This window comes from Gobio gobio, assembly GCF_949357685.1.
Source record: "Gobio gobio genome assembly, chromosome: 18".
In the NCBI taxonomy this organism is placed as follows: Eukaryota; Metazoa; Chordata; class Actinopteri; order Cypriniformes; family Gobionidae; genus Gobio; species Gobio gobio.
Window position 1 is genome coordinate 46173524 of NC_137111.1, and position 18770 is coordinate 46192293.

The window sequence follows — 18770 nt, forward strand, 5'->3', positions numbered from 1 at the left end:
AAAACTAATAAAAATGACAAAAGCACAACAAAATTACTAAAGCTGAAATACAATTTTTATATAAATAAAAATTATATTATATATTCATCTAATATATAAATATTGGATGAATACTTAGTTACTATAAGAATATATATATATATATATATATATATATATATATATATATATATATATATATATATATATATATATATATATATATATATATATATATATATATATATATATATATATATATATATATATATATATAATAAATAAATAAATAAATAAATAAATAAATAAATAAATAAATAAATAAATAAATAAATAGTGCTGGGCAAATTAGCGTGTTAACGCAGGCAATTCATTTTTTCGGTTTAACGCATTAAAAATATTTTATGCAATTAACGCAGCGTCCGTTTTTATATCCATTTTTGCCCAGCGTTACATTATATGATCACGCTCTTATTCATGTAAATGTTTTTAAACAATCTAAGCGCGAAAAGACACAAGAGAGCGCGCTGTATGTCAATGTACTGTCTCTCTCTCACACACACACACGACAAGACACAAGAGAACGTGCTGTATGTCAATGTCCTGTCTCTCTCTCACACACACACACACACACACACACACACACACGACAAGACACAAGAGAACGTGCTGTATGTCAATGTCCTGTCTCTCTCACACACACACACACACACACACACACACACACACACACACAACAAGACACAAGAGAACGCGCTGTATGTCAATGTCCTGTCTCTCTCACACACACACACACACACACACACGACAAGACACAAGAGAACGCGCTGTATGTCAATGTCCTGTCTCTCTCACACACACACACACACACGACAAGACACAAGAGAACGCGCTGTATGTCAATGTCCTGTCTCTCTCACACACACACACACACACACGACAAGACATAAGAGAACGCGCTGTATGTCAATGTCCTGTCTCTCTCACACACACACACACACACACGACAAGACATAAGAGAACGCGCTGTATGTCAATGTCCTGTCTCTCTCACACACACACACACACACACGACAAGACACAAGAGAACGCGCTGTATGTCAATGTCCTGTCTGTGTGGGTGCATCTCAATCAGATCCCTAGTTCAGTAGTCAGGGCACTGATCAAGAAATCGGCCACATTCATGTACACAATATACTGATTCACCACCTTGGAAGATAGGGAGCTGATCGAGGGACATCCTGACACACACACACACACACACACACACACCAGTCTCATGCACACATCGAGTTCTCTTTCGCTCTTGAACAAACAATAACAACAACACAGAGAATTTTGCCAAAATGCCATATTAGGAGTCTTAAATGAGTTAAATAACGTCTTAAATGAACTTGTGAGAAAATGAGATGCGCGGGACAGAGCATCAGATCCGCATCATGTTCGGCAGCCGCCGATCTTAAAGTAACAGCAGCACTGATGATGTCTGTCATTAATGAAACTTTAAATTTTCCGTCGGTCTTAGTATAAAATGTAACTACAGAAGAGTCAAGTTTTAAATAGGAGAAATATCGAAACTCTTTGGTCATTTTTTGAGTGAGATGCTAACGGTCTAATCAGATTCAATGATCTGATAGCTAAGCTATGCTAAAAGTGCTACCGCCAGACCTGGAGATCAGCTGAATGGAGTCAAAAACGGTAAAACTCAACTGTTTAACTCTTGAGGAGACGGAAAATGAGCCTATTTTCAAAATCAGTGGGGTGTTCCTTTAACTTAAAAATAAAATGAAAACTGAATCTAATATAACTGAATATAAAATAAAAGCTTGCAGCAGTGTTAATTTCGTTGACGAATAATTTTAGTCATAATTTTCGTCAACAACCTTTTTTCACTGATGAAAATGAGACGATAACTAAATAAAAACTAGTGTTGGATGACAAAAACTATGACGAAAATCAACTGTCATTTTCGTCAACGGGTAAAAACGAGACGAAAATGTGAGGGAGGGAAGATTAGGGAAGAGATCCAGTCAGAACTGATGTCCTGTGTAACAGATGTTGATCTAACCGCTGGAAAACACGGCTCTGTTGCTCTACAGGCTCACGCATCCCCAATCCAGCGCTCCAGAGCGGCTCAATCAATGAATAACACACATTTATGCCAGGCAATTGTATATGAACTAATGCTAATGAATAATGACAATGTTTACTTTACCATGTTTATACAGTAATGTGTTTTAGACGGTTGTAACAATGCATATTTTATCTCCTGAACTTGAATGAGCTCCTGCAACTGCAATAGTAAAGCGCATGCCTTTCAAAATAAGAGTCAATGTGTATTTCGAGCTTGTTTATCATTAAAAGTCACGCATTATATATTCGTTTTTGCTTACACAATAAACTGTATTTAATTTCATTCCCATTTAATTCATAGTCAGGAGGAAAGACCAGTATTTGACACACATTCAATAAAGTATCAGGGTTATAATAGTTCACTAAAACCATTAAAAAAATCTTCATTACTTTAAATTAAATAAATGTTAACTGAAATTAAAAAAATAAATAAACAAACTTGTTTGAAGCTTTAGCTTAACCTGATATGGCCTACTGACTAAAACAGAAATACAAAGTTATAAAAACTATATATATGTTTTCAAAAAACAAACTAAAAAGTGAATTGAGCTCTGTTTCGTGTATTTTTAATGTCAAAAACAAAATGATGTCAATGTCAGTTCAAGTGACAGTCGGTTATGTAATGCTTAAATGCTTAATGGATTACAATTGAACTAAACTCATTAGATTTTAGGAGACTAAAACTAGACTAAAACTAAAAACAATTCAGATGACTAAAACTAAATAAAAATTTGCTGTCAAAATTAACACTGGCTTGCAGCATAAAAAAACGTGCAGCATATAAGTAAAAAAAAAAAAAAAAGAATTTGCCCGTGTGTTTTTAATAAATAACTATATATATTTCAATCAGTTCATCACAAAAATCTGTTGTATGACTTTTCATATGGACTACTTCAATGGTGCTTGTTTTGAGTCAGTCCATGATCACTTCTGCTTTCATTGTGAAAGATCTGCATGAATTTCTCCTTAATGTTCCATGGAAGATAAAAATGGCAGATTTTTGCTAAATGTTTTTGCATCTGTGAAGCGCATCTTGAGCAATATGGTCATGTTTGATTGCATTCGCTACACCAGACACTCCAATCTCTCTTTGCAGTGTTGCAGTATCCAGATCGAAAGACGTGCCTCCGTTCGGCCCTCCCATTCCTAAAGGCGTGACCTTTCCCAAGTCAGCCGTCTTCAGGGACTTCCTGTTGGCCAAGGTGATCAACGGGGAAAATGCAGCGCACAAATCCGAGAAGTTTCGTGCCATGGCGACCCGCACGCGGCAGGAGTATCTCAAGGACCTCGCGGAGAACTTCGTGAGCACGACGACGGTGGACTCTGCGGTGAAGTTCAGCTTCATCACGCTGGGGGCCAAGAAGAAGGAGCGCGTGAAGCCGCGGAAGGACGCCCATCTCCACAGCGTGGGGGCCGTCACCTGGAGCGTGGTGGCCCGAGATTTCGGACAGTCGAAGGACGTGGAGTGCCTGCTGGGGATTTCCAACGAGTTCATCGTGCTGATCGAGGAGGAGTCCAAGAATGTGATTTTTAACTGCTCCTGTCGGGATGTCATCGGTTGGTCATCCGGCGTCATGAGCATCAAGATCTTCTATGAACGCGGAGAGTGTGTGATGTTTTCGGCGCACGACAACTGTGGAGAAGACATTAGAGAGATCGTACAAAGACTCGAGGTAAGAGCATTCTTGTGCTTTAACAATTGCCCTTATTGAGCATTTAGTTGCATATCACCTGTCATGCAGTGTGTAAAATAGCTGTTTGTGAATTCAAAGACCAAGTGGTCAGTAATTCCAGTTTTACTTCCTGCACAAACCTACGTAGGTTTGTAACAGATTTACATGCCTTCATTGGCTACCCGTGAACAACGTCTGCTTTGCCCCGCCCTCAAACACTAGTTTTATCATGCATGGATTACTCTGTTATCTGGATTTTTTGTTCGGTTTGTTAGGTTCTCTTTTGACTGCGTATTTTAAATTTCTGTCCCAGCCATTGCTACTTTCTTACACGAGCACCGTATTGAATTACATATGAACTGTGCATTCATTTGAACGGTGACAGCTAATATACGGGTGACTTGATGCAGTGCAGGAGATGCAGGTAATAAAAAAATTAAAAATAACACAACATAACAAATGCCTGCTGTGCCATTAGAAATAAAGGTAAATGAATACAGGTTTGGAACAGCTTGAGTTGAGTCAATGATCTGTCCCTGTCCATCTGTAGTGAACTATCCCTTTAAGAAGCGTTATCTGCTTCATGTGTAAAATTTTATTAATTGCCAATTACATTAAAATAGGCTACTCTTGATACTGTAAAGCCTGTACAAATATTAGAAATCGTGAAAATATTATATTATATATTGGGAAAAAATGTGAATCATATAAACAATTTACAATTTTAATTTATCTTTAGACCTTTCATGTCATTTAGCCTGTTTGGCCATGGTTTTGAGTATTGATATATCTGCTCTTTCCAATGAACACCAGAAAATGCAGTAATATCAGCCTTTTCCAGATATTTTAATCAAATCCGCTTGAGGAACCAAATTAGCCAGAGATCAATTATCAACTGGCATCTGTCAAATATATATTATATATTGCAGCATCACTTCTTTTCTCAGAGTGACTGAAATGGTTCGATAAAGGATTCGGTCTCCCTAAACTCCTCCTTTCGGAGGGTCTCCTCTGCTCTGCTCTGGTCAGACGGTCCAGTCTGTTTTGATTGATCGAACGCTTACAGAATGTGTCGAAAACCAAACGCATTAATACATCGCATTGATAATAATCTCAGATGTATTAATGTGTTTGGTTTTCGAAACATGCTGTAAGCGTTCGACCAATCAAAACAGACTGGACTGTCTGACCAATCAGAGCAGAGGAGACCCTCAGAAAGGAGGAGTTTAGAGAGACCGAATCCTTTATCTATAAGACATTTTACGTAATTTTGCCTGCTTGACATTATATAATTAAAAAAGGAAATGGCCATTACATTGTCTTGACGCCAGCCAATCGCTGCATTGCTGATCATGGTTTTGAGTATCGATATATCTACTCTCTCCAATGAACACCAGAAAATGCAGTAATATCAGGCTTTTCCAGATATTTTAATCAAATCCGCTTGAGGAACCAAATTAGCCAGAGATCAATTCCGTCTGACCAATCAGAGCAGAGGAGGCCCTCAGAAAGGAGGAGTTTAGGGAGACCGAATCCTTTATCGAACCGTTTCAGTCACTCTGAGAAAAGAAGTGATGCTGCAATATATAATATTGAAGATTGAAGTGTATTTTGACCTTGGATGCATGTAAACCTATTGGAGGAGACCTGAAAAACAAAATTAAGAGCCTTTAAAAGCTGGGATCAAACCACTAAAGTGCGGTCACATTTGATTCCTTGAACAGAAGGCTATTTCAATTGGAATAAGTGCCATGAATTTAGCATCCGATTCAAATTTGGTGACCTTTGACACGCACATTTGCAGTGCAGACCAATAGCAAGCCTTTTGATTTACCAGTGACCTCTTTGTGGGTGGAGGTTTGAAATTTGGCAAGTTAAATACTTCAAATCTCAGCTGTGTGATTGTTCATATTGTTGCATCAATCAGCATCTTGATATGCCACACCTGTGAGGTGGATGGATTATCTCGGCAAAGGAGAAGTGCTCACTAACACAGATTTAGACAGTTTTGTGAACAATACTTGGCCTTTTGTGTACATAGAACAAGTCCTAGATCTTTGAGTTCAGCTCATGAAAAATGGGAGCAAAAACAAAAGTGTTGCGTTTATAATTTTGTCCAGTGTATATTATCACCCTGCTCTAATCTCGAAATGCGAGTGCAAGACATTAAGATATTATGAACATTAACATCACGCATTCTTTTTAAACAATGTTTAATATGACAAATAAAAGCTTACAGACTCCAAACGCTTGAAAGGTAGCGCATGTTTAATTTAATAGTTTAAACTAGCAGCCAAAACTCCCATGATGCCCTGTTCATCTTTTTGATGCATCTTCAGGATACTTTCATTCAGATGTTTATCTTCTCATCTCAGTCCTTTCCCTTTTACCAAAATGTAATTAGGTTGAGTCAAAACATGCTGATTCTTTCCCTCTCTTGGCTGGAGAAGTAAGTCTGCTTCCAGTTGTGGTGGTTTTATCTTGGGTAACGGTCTAATTATTCCATAAATGGCTATTCTTTGGGGATCTTCAGGCTTAGTCTTTTATCAGAAAGTATCTGTAATTAAACATTTCCATCATCTTCCTGTACATATGTTCCCCGATACCTGTGAAGAGCTGGGCCTGATGAAATCTGCGCCTTCTGAAGCCATCATAATCCTCTGACAGGGTTTCTCAGAGGGATGGAGTAATATGGATGGCCAGAATGTTTGACCGGTGCGAGTGTGTAGTGTTACTCTTGGCGGTGGTCCTGATCTATGTTCTTGGCTCTTGTCAATGCCCAAGCCAGTTAAACTCACTCGGGTCTATCAGTATTTGGCTTTCGGATGCCGTCTAGGTTAAAGTAGCTTCTTGGATACAATTTCCCATAAATAACCTGATTCAAAGGCTCCCTCAGGCCCTGTGGTCCTTTTCTAGTCCACATTTTGGTGACATAATGCTGCGCAGACTGCTGGGAAGATGCTGAGACGTGGCGCAGGGGGAAAAAGACACACGTTTAAGGTTTTTTAAAAACATTTAACAGTATATAAATAATATTTTTGTTATTGTTTATTAAAAACAAACATTTATATGAGAATTATTATCAGAAATTATAATGTTATATAATTATTCTTGTAATTTGTAAATTATTTATTAAAAATACATTTTATATATATATTTATGTATATATATGTGTGTGTAAATAAAATAATATAAATAAGTAATATTATATATATGAATATATAACAATATATTTTTGTTGTATTTTTAAAATGTATATAATTTATAATTTATGTATTGTCATATATGTTTACTTATATTACTTATATATTATATTATTTTATTTACATTATATATTTTTTTAAATATAAATATATTTATATGTATGTGTGTATGTGTGTATATATATATATATATATATATATATATATGTGTGTGTGTGTGTGTGTGTGTGTGTGTATATGTGTGTATATATATAAATGAATATGTATGTTTTTAATAAATCTAAATAGAATACAATCTAATATAATTAATATTAATACATAATTATATATTTTGTTGTATTTTTTAAAATAGTGTGTGTGTGTGTGTGTATGTATGTATGCACATATATATATATATATATATATATATATATATATATATATATATATATATATATATATATAATATATATATATATATAATATATATATATAATAAATTAAAAATACAAAAAAATAATTGATATATTTTTGTTAAATATTTATTTATATATTACATCAACTATTACTGATATCATCTAATTAGTCTAGAAAAAAATCTCACTTATTCATATGAATTGCTGTAAAATATATAAACAGTTTAGTGAAAGTTTACCATTTGAAGCAGTTTTTGTGCCGGGAGTGCATCTATGATGTCTTAAAATGCTGTCTAGGTAGACTGCACACTATGTTTTGGACGAGAGCTATTGATTCACTGTGAGGGTTTCGTGTTTATGGGCAGCGAGGACATAGAAAGGCAGAGAAAGCTATAATATGGTGCAGATGAGCTCAGCTGGGTTACCTGGATGGTTTGGGGACAGGGAGATCTCCAGGGATTAAGTGCAAGTGGGGTTAGCGTCACTCCTGTTTTTGGCCTCATTTCCTAAAGGCACTTTGTGTTTTCGGGACTGCCGTCAGACGGGACGCTCCCAGAACAGATGTTTCTCATCCGGGAGCCGCTCAGAGTCATAATGAAACAAGGCCCGTGTCACCCGTCTGAGCGTTTAGCTGATTTGATGGAGATTAGATATTCCCCGGTTAGTGACACAACGGGACTGCGTTCATATTAGGACGCCAGCATCTTCATTTTGAAGCTGCGCACAGCAAAGCAGAGAAGGAGGGCCAATTGTATGAATTTTTCATATTTAGTATGAATATAAATTTTACAATTTTCATTTAGTACCATTATTTTTTTTATTAAGAATAAATATAAAACATTTCTAGAATACTTAATATTAATAATGTTTAGTCATTTAATATTATGAAGTATTGGAGATATTACTTTGACATAAAATGTAAAGGTTTATAATTTTTTGGAGTGTAGATAGATAGAGAGACAGAGAGACAGAGAGACAGAGAGACAGAGAGACAGAGAGACAGAGAGACAGATAGACAGATAGACAGATAGATAGATAGATAGATAGATAGATAGATAGATAGATAGATAGATAGATAGACAGATAGACAGAGAGACAGAGAGACAGAGAGACAGAGAGACAGAGAGACAGAGAGACAGATAGATAGATAGATAGATAGATAGATAGATAGATAGATAGATAGATAGATAGATAGATAGATAGATAGATAGATACACACATATATACAGTAGTTATTATTATTTATATAACAAATATAAATGTATGTTTATAACTGTGTATATATTAAATTATACATGTATAGATTTTTTGTTTTTTATACCTTAAATTAATAAAATATGATTTAATAAAAAGTATTAAATATTATACACACAGTTCATTTTTAAATATATTTTGCTGAAGTGTTTATTTATTTTTATTGATGAAATTGAACTCATTATATTTTATGCATGGCATTTCATATAGGTAATTATTTATGTTTATTAATGAGTATTGGTAGATAAATAAATTATAAATAATGTAAATATCATATAAATATGTTATCACATGTCAGGACATAATTAGCCCAAATTAATTTTGTAATTATTTATGTAGTGCTACAGAAATTGTACTAATTAAATTCCTCTGTTGTGAGAATCTGTTTGAACTACAATGACAAAAATATGAATTTACTGAATTGCAATTCCAATTTAATTAATCCTCTGTGGATTTGGCTGATTTAATTCATATTCTTGATTCTTATAAATTCATAATTCTTCCAAACCCTGATTGATGAGGTTGAATTATAAAAAAAAAAACAATGAATGCATGTTCATTTCCCATGTACGTCCTCAGAGCTAAGCTGTGTGTATTTGGTGTGTGTTAGAATAGAGGTTGTGCTGCTTTGTAAACATCATTAAATGAAGAATCTCTCTCACGTCCTCCATCTGTGTGACTTTAGAGCGTAACCCTCCGCAGCGCCGCACGCCTTCAAAGTCATCGCGCCGCAGGTCGGCATGCAAGCGGAGGGTGTCCTTGTTTCTTAGAGCAACCCCCCCCCCCTCCGCATGCATCACACACTGCGACAGACGAGCCAAACGCTCTCACCTCAGGGGCTCGGTGTGTGTGTGTGTGTGTGTGTGTGTGTGTGTGTGAGGTCTGAGCGTAAGGAGGAAAATGACATCCTGTACCTGTAGAGCATTCAGCACTGCTCCTGGAGGATGGGATACATTTGCATACAGAATGAGCCAATGAATATCAAGGACGGGATAGGGCCGCTCGCTACTTATGCTAATCATGCCCTTATTTGACTTCCTGTGTCTGCTTTACTACAGCAAAACTGTGCCAGTTAGCGGTTTAATGTGCTGCAAGCAGTTTGAACATTTTGCTTACTTTTCCAGATAGTTAGATGGATGGATGGATGGATGGATGGATGGATGGATGGATGGATGGATGGATGGATAGACGGATAGATAGACAGACAGATGGATGGATTGATGGATGGATGGAAAGATAGATAGAACAATAGGTGGACGGACGGACAGAACGATACATACAACGATGGATGGAAGGATGGATAGACAGACAGACAGAATGACAGATGAAAGAGAGATGGATGATGGATGGATTGACAGAATGATACATAGAATGATAGATAGGTATATAGACAGACCCACAGACAGGCAGACGGATGAACGATGGATGGACAGAGACAGAACGATAGACAGAACGATAGACAGAACGATAGACAGAACGATAGACAGAACGATAGACAGAACGATAGACAGAACGATAGACAGAACGATAGACAGAACGATAGACAGACGGATAGACAGACGGATAGATGGATAGATGGATAGATAGACGGATGGACAGATGAACGATGGATGGATGGACAGAGACAGAACGACAGCTGAAAGAGAGATGGATGGATAGATAGATAATTAGACAGACAGACAAATGATGGATGGATGGATGGACAGAGACAGAACGACAGATGAAAGAGAGATGAATGGATAGATAGATAGATAGATAGATAGATAGATAGATAGATAGATAGATAGATAGATAGATAGATAGATAGATAGATAGATAGATAGATAGATAGATAGATAGATAGATAGATAGATAGATAGATAGATAGATAGATAGATAGATAGATACAGATAGATAGATACAGACAGACAGACAGACAAATGATGGATGGATTGATGGACAGAGACAGAACGACAGCTGAAAGAGAGATGGATGGATAGATAGATAATTAGACAGACAGACAAATGATGGATGGATGGATGGACAGAGACAGAACGACAGATGAAAGAGAGATGAATGGATAGATAGATAGATAGATAGATAGATAGATAGACAGACAGACAGACAGACAGACAGACAGACAGACAGACAGACAGACAGACAGACAGACAGACAAATGATGGATGGATTGATGGACAGAGACAGAGCGACAGATGAAAGAGATGGATAGATAGATATTTATATAGACAGACAGACAAATGATGGATAAATGGATAGACAGAATGACAGATGAAAGACGGATGGATGGACAGACAGACAGACAGACATGATGGATGGATAGATAGGGATATTATGGAGGATCGATAGATAGATATATTAATTTACAGACAGAATGATGGATGGATAGATGGGTAAAGAATCTGACATGCATGATTTATGGCATGGGTTTGTTCTGTATGGATATATATTACCCAGTTTGACTTCAGTGGAACTACAAAAAAAAATCAATCCACTATTGGACCCCGTGTTCGTTTTCATGGTATGGCCAAAAATCAGTTAAACCAACTCTAGTAAAGAAGTGTTTTCCAGAGGGCTGCTGGGGTGCTGTGGATGAGCTGCTGTCAGACGGCACAGGTCTGGCCCGGCCCATCTGGGGCTCCACTGTCCCGTCTCACCATCTGTGCTGCACCTCCACAGTCCTGGCAAAGAGACCCGCCCGCCTCACATCTGCAGAGTTCCTCACTCTACTTCTGTCTCTCTCACGCTGGTCTTGGCCATCCTCAGCATCAGGAAGGGGATCGCGGGACGGCCTGACAGCGCTTCCTCTACATTTCTCCGTGTGTTTCAACACCTGCTCGGCGTGCAGATGTGTGTCCGCTGTGCTTCGCGGGAGCTTCAGAGGTGAAGTTAAGAGCTGCTGAAGCCTGTGGTGTAATGTGAAGCGCTCGCGCAGACAGATTGCTCTCTTACAGGAGTTTAACGGAGAGACAGACACTGTGTGGGATGAGCGGGAAAAGACAGCCCAGAGTTCATCCTCCCTCAGGATTACCGCAGCACGGCTCTCACAGCTCACACGAGGGCTTTCTAACGGGTGTCTGAGAGTCAGTCTGTTGTTCTGACAAGCTCGGGATGTTTTACAGTCAACTTCAAATCCTAATGAAGCCAAGATTTGCTTGTTTGAGACACATTCCTGCTCATATTGGGAACGATTCATTGGGTTGTTGCACTTTTATTCATCATACACTCTAAAAAATGCTGGGTTAAAAACATTTGGGTTGATTTTAACCCAGTGAATGGGTTGTTTTAACCCAGTGGTTGGGTTAAATGTTTGCTTAAAACAACCCAATTGCTTGGTTAGTCAATTTTTTAACCCAACTTGGGTTGTTTTTAACCCAGCATTTTTTAAAGTGTATATTTACATTTGATCATTACACTAATGCAAATTAATTTCATATTTTTTGTCCTTTTTATTTTAATTAAAGTTTTTTATTTTCTTATATTTATTCCTTTATGCCATTGTTTTTGTTTATTTACATAACATTTGATGATTATACATTCTCATTTTTAATAAATTTTTTGATTATATTATATCTTTATTTATTTATCTATTTATACATTGTAAATATATAATGAATGAAACTGATGTATAAATATTGCATTTTAGCATTAATTACATCAAAAAATTGTATAGACTCTCTGGCCTTCTAAATTTTAAATATATATTTTATTTTCTATCATTTATTTATTTATCAGTTTTATTCATTACATATTTACGTAACATTAGACCATTAATTATGTCAAGGAAAATTAAAATATTTTCTGGCCTTCTAACTTTTTATTATATATTTTATTTTCTATTATTTATTTATTTATCAGTTTTATTCATCATATATTCACATAACATTTGACCATTAATTATGTCAAGGACAATTTATACATTTTCTGGCCTATTTTTAATTTTATATTATTTATTTATTTATCCTATCACTTTCATTCATTATATATTTGTTACATTTTACCATTAATTACATCAAATAAATTGCATATCTTCAAATTTTTTTGCTTCATTCTATATTTACATAACATTTGACCATTAATTCCATCAAGGAAAATTCATATATTTTCTGGTCTTCTAATTGTTTTCTAATATTTATTTATTTATTTTATTTATTTATGCTATGCATTTTATTAATTCTATATTTGCTTAACATGTATATGTATATATAAATGGATATCAGTTAATCAAATAAATCAAATAAAGTCAGATTTCAGGTAAAGTCAGGCCTCGGTCATCAGGGGCTTTAAAATTGCTAACAAGTGCAAATGAAGTTTACGGCGACTCGCTCTCACTAGCTCGGCTTATTACAGTAAAGCTTTTAAGACGGATCAGCCTCTCCTCAGAGTTATTTACTGACTCACTCATGACCAGACCTCACACTCCTGTGACCTCTCTCTGTGTCCTCTGACTCTGCTGAGTAATGAAATGCACATTCACTAGTCAGTAAACGTTCTTATATGTCCTGTTAACCCTTGACCTGCCCATCCACTGTAGCTTTAGACCGTAGTTCCCGTTGATGAGAGCAGTGATGGGCTGCTGATTTGGAGGTTGTCTGTGAGGTCAGCTCTTGTTAATGCTGTCTAATGATTGAATGAGATTGTGTGATGGTGTAGTTTCATGTGATCGTGCAAGTGTTCACTGCAGCTAAACATGAGCGGCATTCACAGTCACAATATCAGAGTGGCAGGTTTATACTGGATTAACGCTAATTACTACACCCATTAACAGTTTAAAGAAAAACAGTCAAACCGGTTTAAAATGGGCAGGTCATTTCTGCCTCACTAGCGGCACACCACTGCTTAACAAGCCGCTTGATTTGAGATATCATTTGTTTTATTTATATATATAGCTTTAATATACACTATATTGCCAAAAGTTTTGGGACGCCTGCCTTTACACGCTCATGTACTTCCCATTCTTAATCCGTAGGGTTTAATATGGAGTCGGCCCACCCTTTGCAGCTCTAACAGCTTCAGCTCTTCTGGGAAGGCTTTCCTCAAGGTTTAGGAGTGTGTTTATGGGGATTCCTCTAGAAGCGCATTTGTGAGGCACTGATGTTGGACGAGAAGGTCTGACTCTCAGTCTCCGCTCTAATTCATCCCAAAGCTGTTCTGTCGGGTTTAGGTCAGGACTCAAGTTCCTCCACACCAAACTCGCTCCTCATGTCTTTATGGAGACGCTTTGGTCACTGGTCAGTCATGCTGGGACAGGAAGGGGCCGTCCCCAAACTGTTCCCACAAAGTTGGGAGCATGAAATTGTCCAAAATGTCTTGGTGAAGCATTAAGAGTTCCTTTCACTGGAACTAAGGGGCCAACCCCTGAAAAACAACCCCACCCCATAATCCCCCCTCCACCAAACTTTACACTTGGCACAATGCAGTCAGGCAAGTCCCCTTCTCCTGGCGACCGACAAGCCCAGACTCATCCATGGGATTGCCAGACAGAGAAGCGTGATTGGTCACTCAGAGAACACGTCTCCACTGCTCTAGAGTCCAGTGGCGGCGCGCTTTACCCCACTGCATCCCATGCTTTGCATTGCACTTGGTGATGTAAGGCTTGGATGAGCAGCTCGGCCATGGAAACCCATTCCCTGAAGCTCTAACACTGTTCTTGAGCTCATCTGAAGGCCACAGGAGTTTGGAGTCTGGAGCTCTTGACTCTGCAGAAAGTTGCCGACTTCTGTGACCCTCAGCATGCGCTGACCCCGCTCTGTGATTTCACTTCATGGATGAGTTGCTGTTGTTCCCAATTGCTTCCACTTTGTTATAACACCACTAACAGTCGAGCGTGGAATATTTAGTAGTGAGGAAATTTCTCGAATGGACTTATTTTACAGGTGGCAACCGATCACGGGCCCACACTTGAGTTCTCTAAACTCCTGAGAGCGGCCCATTCTCTCACACATGTGTGTAGAAGCGTCTGCATGCCTAGTGCTTGATTTATGTGTGGCCATGAAGTGATTAAACACCTGAATTTGACAATATAGTGTATATTAGGGATGCCACAATTCTCAATATAATATTGAACCGTTCGGTACGGCATTCACGGTTCAATATGCGCTTGTGATTTGCCTTTTTCGGTTTTGCATTTAATGAATTATTTTTCTACAAATTCTATAATTTGCCTCCATCCCATATATACTGAACAATGCAACATACATTCACATCACACGTTAGTGGTAGAGTTATACTCACAGATCACTAGAGTTATTCACAATCAAGAAAGTTCATTATTTGCATGCGTTTTAAAGCCTTGCCGGCTCATTCGCGTGCGCGGTTTTAACATGCGCTTTTCGGAGCGCGCGCACTAAACGCCTGTCAAACACGTGATTACAGGACTAAATAGTCGTCTTACTGCGTTAATACTGTCAAATACACACAAGGTTAACATAAACACAGTCTGTTTTGTCTGAAGTGAAAGTAAAATCGAGTGTGTCTGTATATCAGATGATTGACAGTGCGGTAGTGAACACGCGGTCCTTAAAGGGACAGTTCACCTCTAAAATTATGTCATTATTTACTCTAATATTGTTTCAAACCTGTATTAATTTCTCGATGACAGATTTTTAATTTGAGTGAAATATCCCTTTAATGTTAATACAACAACAAAAGACAAAGAGAAAATCACTCACTGCTCTTGACTGAAAAACTAATATAGTAGCTTTAATAAGAATCAATGTATATTTTATAGTGAAGTCTATGTAGTGTTTTATTTTTACATTCATTCATTCAATTTCATACTTTAATGCTGCTGTACAGCTCTGAGTTGTCAGTGTTAATCTTTATATAGCCTATATATATTTATTTTATATTATACAATACACTAGGAATACAAGGTTTTTTTTAAGTAAAGTTAAGTTTAAGGTAGGTTTTTCAATACTTTTAAGTAAAATAAAGAAAAGAGTATTGCAATAAAAAGTGCATTTGTTTTTCAACAGCTTCAATTTGATCTGACTCAAAAGTATTAAACTTTGCGGTTCTAATCTTCATATTGTTCCATTGTAAATATTTCCTGCTTTTACCACAGGACAGAAGTTTCTTTCTCTCCACTGACTCATTGCATCTTCCAGATCAGATTTTTACTTTCTAAAAATCATTTTCCTTCCAGTGCCCTTGTCTTTATTTCCATATGAAAGGCTCTTTAGATTGAGAGAACATACACTCACGCAGCCGTCCCGGGCGGATTTAAATATTGCCGCAGGATGTTGGATTTATCTCTGTTTTTTGGCATTTTTCCCTGTTACCATCTGTCCTTCACGTCTGAGCGACTTAAAGGAACAGTGCACCCTGAAATGATTCTGTCATTATTTACCTGCCGTCATGTTGTTCCAAACCCAAATGACTCTTCTTTTCTCAGTGGAGCACAAGCAGGAGAATTGTGAAGAATGTCAATGCTGCTTTTTGATCCAGATGTGTCCAGCTTTAAAAACAGTGCGCAGTCATGCTGGGACAGGAAGGGGCCGTCCCCAAACTCTTCCCACAAAGTTGGCAGCATGAAATTGTCCAAAATGTCTTGGTATGCTGAAGCATTAAGAGTTCCTTTCACTGGAACTAAGGGCCCAAGCCCAACCCCTGAAAAACAACCCCACCCCATAATCCCCCCTCCACCAAACTTTACACTTTGCACAATGCAGTCAGGCAAGTCCCGTTCTCCTGGCAACTGCCAAACCCAGACTCGTCCATGGGATTGCCAGACAGAGAAGCGTGATTGGTCGCTCCAGGTCATTGGTCAATGCTGCTTTTTGATCCAGATGTGTCCAGCTTTAAAAACAAAAGCAAATCTTTTAAGAAGTCATGTGATGTTTATTGTGACCCCCCCTCCTATAGGAACCGTAACGGCCCATTGATTTGTAAGACTGATTTCTCTCTCTTGATCCAGATCGTCACCCGCGGCTGCGAGACCACAGAAATGACCTTGCGCAGGAACGCTCTCGGCCAGCTCGGCTTCCACGTCAACTTCGAGGGAATCGTGGCTGACGTGGAGCCGTTCGGATACGCGTGGAAGGCCGGTTTGCGTCAGGGAAGCCGGCTGGTGGAGATCTGCAAGGTGGCGGTGGCGACGCTGACCCACGAACAGATGATCGACCTGCTGCGGACCTCCATCTCGGTCAAGGTCGTCATTATCCAGCCGTATGAGGACGGAGCTCCCAGAAGGTATCAGTGACCCGTCCTGTCCATCCTCCTATCAAAGGCCATGTCTATTAACATCCATCCCGTCTAGAAGTAGATCCTTTTCCAACTTAAAAATGTTTTTTTTTTTACATCTAGTCCACAAGACAAAAAAATAGCTGAATTTATAAAAATGACCCCGTTCAAAAGTTTATGAACCATTAATTATCAATACTGTGTCGTTACCTGATGAGTGTATAATGAATAAAAGTCCACGGCTGTGTGTGTGTGTGTGGTTCTCTGATGGTGTGTGGTTCTCTGATGATCCACCTCTCTGTGTGTGTTTTGTGATGGTTGTTCTTGAGTCTCTTGTTTGTCCTGAGCAGTTAAACTGCCCAATGTTCTTCAGAAAAATCCTCCAGGTCCTGCACATTCTTCAGTTTTCTAGCCTCTTTTGCACATTTGAACCCTCTCCAGCTGTGACTGTATGATTTTGAGATCCATCTTTTCACACTGAGGACGATTGAGGGACTCAAACACAACTATTAAAAAAAAGGTTGAAACATTCACTGATGATCCAGAAGAAAACAATGCATTAAGAGCCGGGGGTGAAAACTTTTGAACAGGATGAAGACGTCCACAATTTTCTTATTTTGATTAATTATATATATTTTTCATTTAGTACTGCCCTTCAGAAGCAACAGAAGATACTAACATGTTTCCTGCAAGACAAATGAAGTACAATTTACCTTGATCTTCAAATTCAATAAGTTTTCACCCCCCGACACACAGCCGTGGATCATCAGGGAACGACACACACACACAGAGCCGTGGATCATCAGGGAACGACACACACACACACAGCCGTGGATCATCAGGGAACGACACACACACACACAGCCGTGGATCATCAGGGAACGACACACACACACACACACACACACACACACACACACACAGCCGTGGATCATCAGGGAACAACACAGCACTGAGAATCAATGGTTCATAAACTTTTGAACGGGGTAATTTTAATAAATTCAGTTATTTTTTTGTTTTGTGGACTATATGTAAACATCTTTTATGTAAAATATCTTATTCATGACAGTATAAAAAAAAAACCCATTTTGTATGATCCCTCTTATTTAGTTAAAATTATTCACATTTTCAGAGATTCTGCAATCGGTTCACATACTTTTTCTTGCAACTATATGTATATATAATTTCTATTATCATAATAATAATATATAGTATTATTATAGTATAATATAATTATTATTGTATGTACTGTGTATAGATATATATATACACAGTATACAAATATAAATATTTTTTGTAATATATATAATTAAATTTATTTTATTTTACTACATATTTGATTATTTTTACATATATTTTTTTATTTGATTTTTTTTTTTAAATGTTATAAAAATGTATATTATTAATAAGGGATGCAACGATACCACTTTTTAAGGACCGAGTACTGATATTTTTTTCTGGTACTCGCCGATACATATACATTTAATCATTCATTTTTCTTTTTTTTTCTCTTTTTTTTTGGGTGATGTGGCAGTTTTCCAAGCACAACACAGTGAGACTAATGTCTTTATTATTACTCGAGTGAAAAAAGTATTATTTTTACGTGCTTATCACAAACTTAAAGCACAAATTTCAGTGTCCAATAACCTTCAAAGGGCATGATTACCATTGTCATAATAATAATAATAAAAAAAGCATGCAGTTCGCAATGTGTGGGTGGTTGTCATTAATTTTGAAGTATTTCCACACCCCTGAGGCTGACATTGCTGCCGCCAGTGTCTCTGTGCACGGAAAACTCTGTTTTATGAGTACAAGTACATGAGCTTATCGGTATCGGTGCATCCCTATTAATAAATAACATTTCTACAGATAGTTTTTTTTTTTTTTTTTTTTACTGTCATTTTTGGATTACGTTTCCTAAAGAAATTATCATATAATTAATTAGTCTTTTC

General features: G+C 37.4%; 1 protein-coding gene across 7 annotated transcripts in view; it reads left to right on the forward strand.

Annotated features, from left to right (window-relative positions):
* Positions 1–18770, forward strand: part of LOC307142490 (signal-induced proliferation-associated 1-like protein 2) — a 217392-nt gene that overhangs the window by 132756 nt on the left and 65866 nt on the right. For all 7 annotated transcript variants that reach the window (XR_013818481.1, XR_013818482.1, XR_013818483.1 and 4 more), the window contains exons 8-9: positions 3209–3785; positions 16553–16827. Coding sequence is in view for 4 of the 7 variants with exons in the window: in XM_079843409.1 (XP_079699535.1) it covers positions 3209–3785; positions 16553–16827 (852 nt within the window). In the remaining 3 variants the exon portion in view is untranslated. The remainder of the gene's footprint in view (positions 1–3208; positions 3786–16552; positions 16828–18770) is intronic.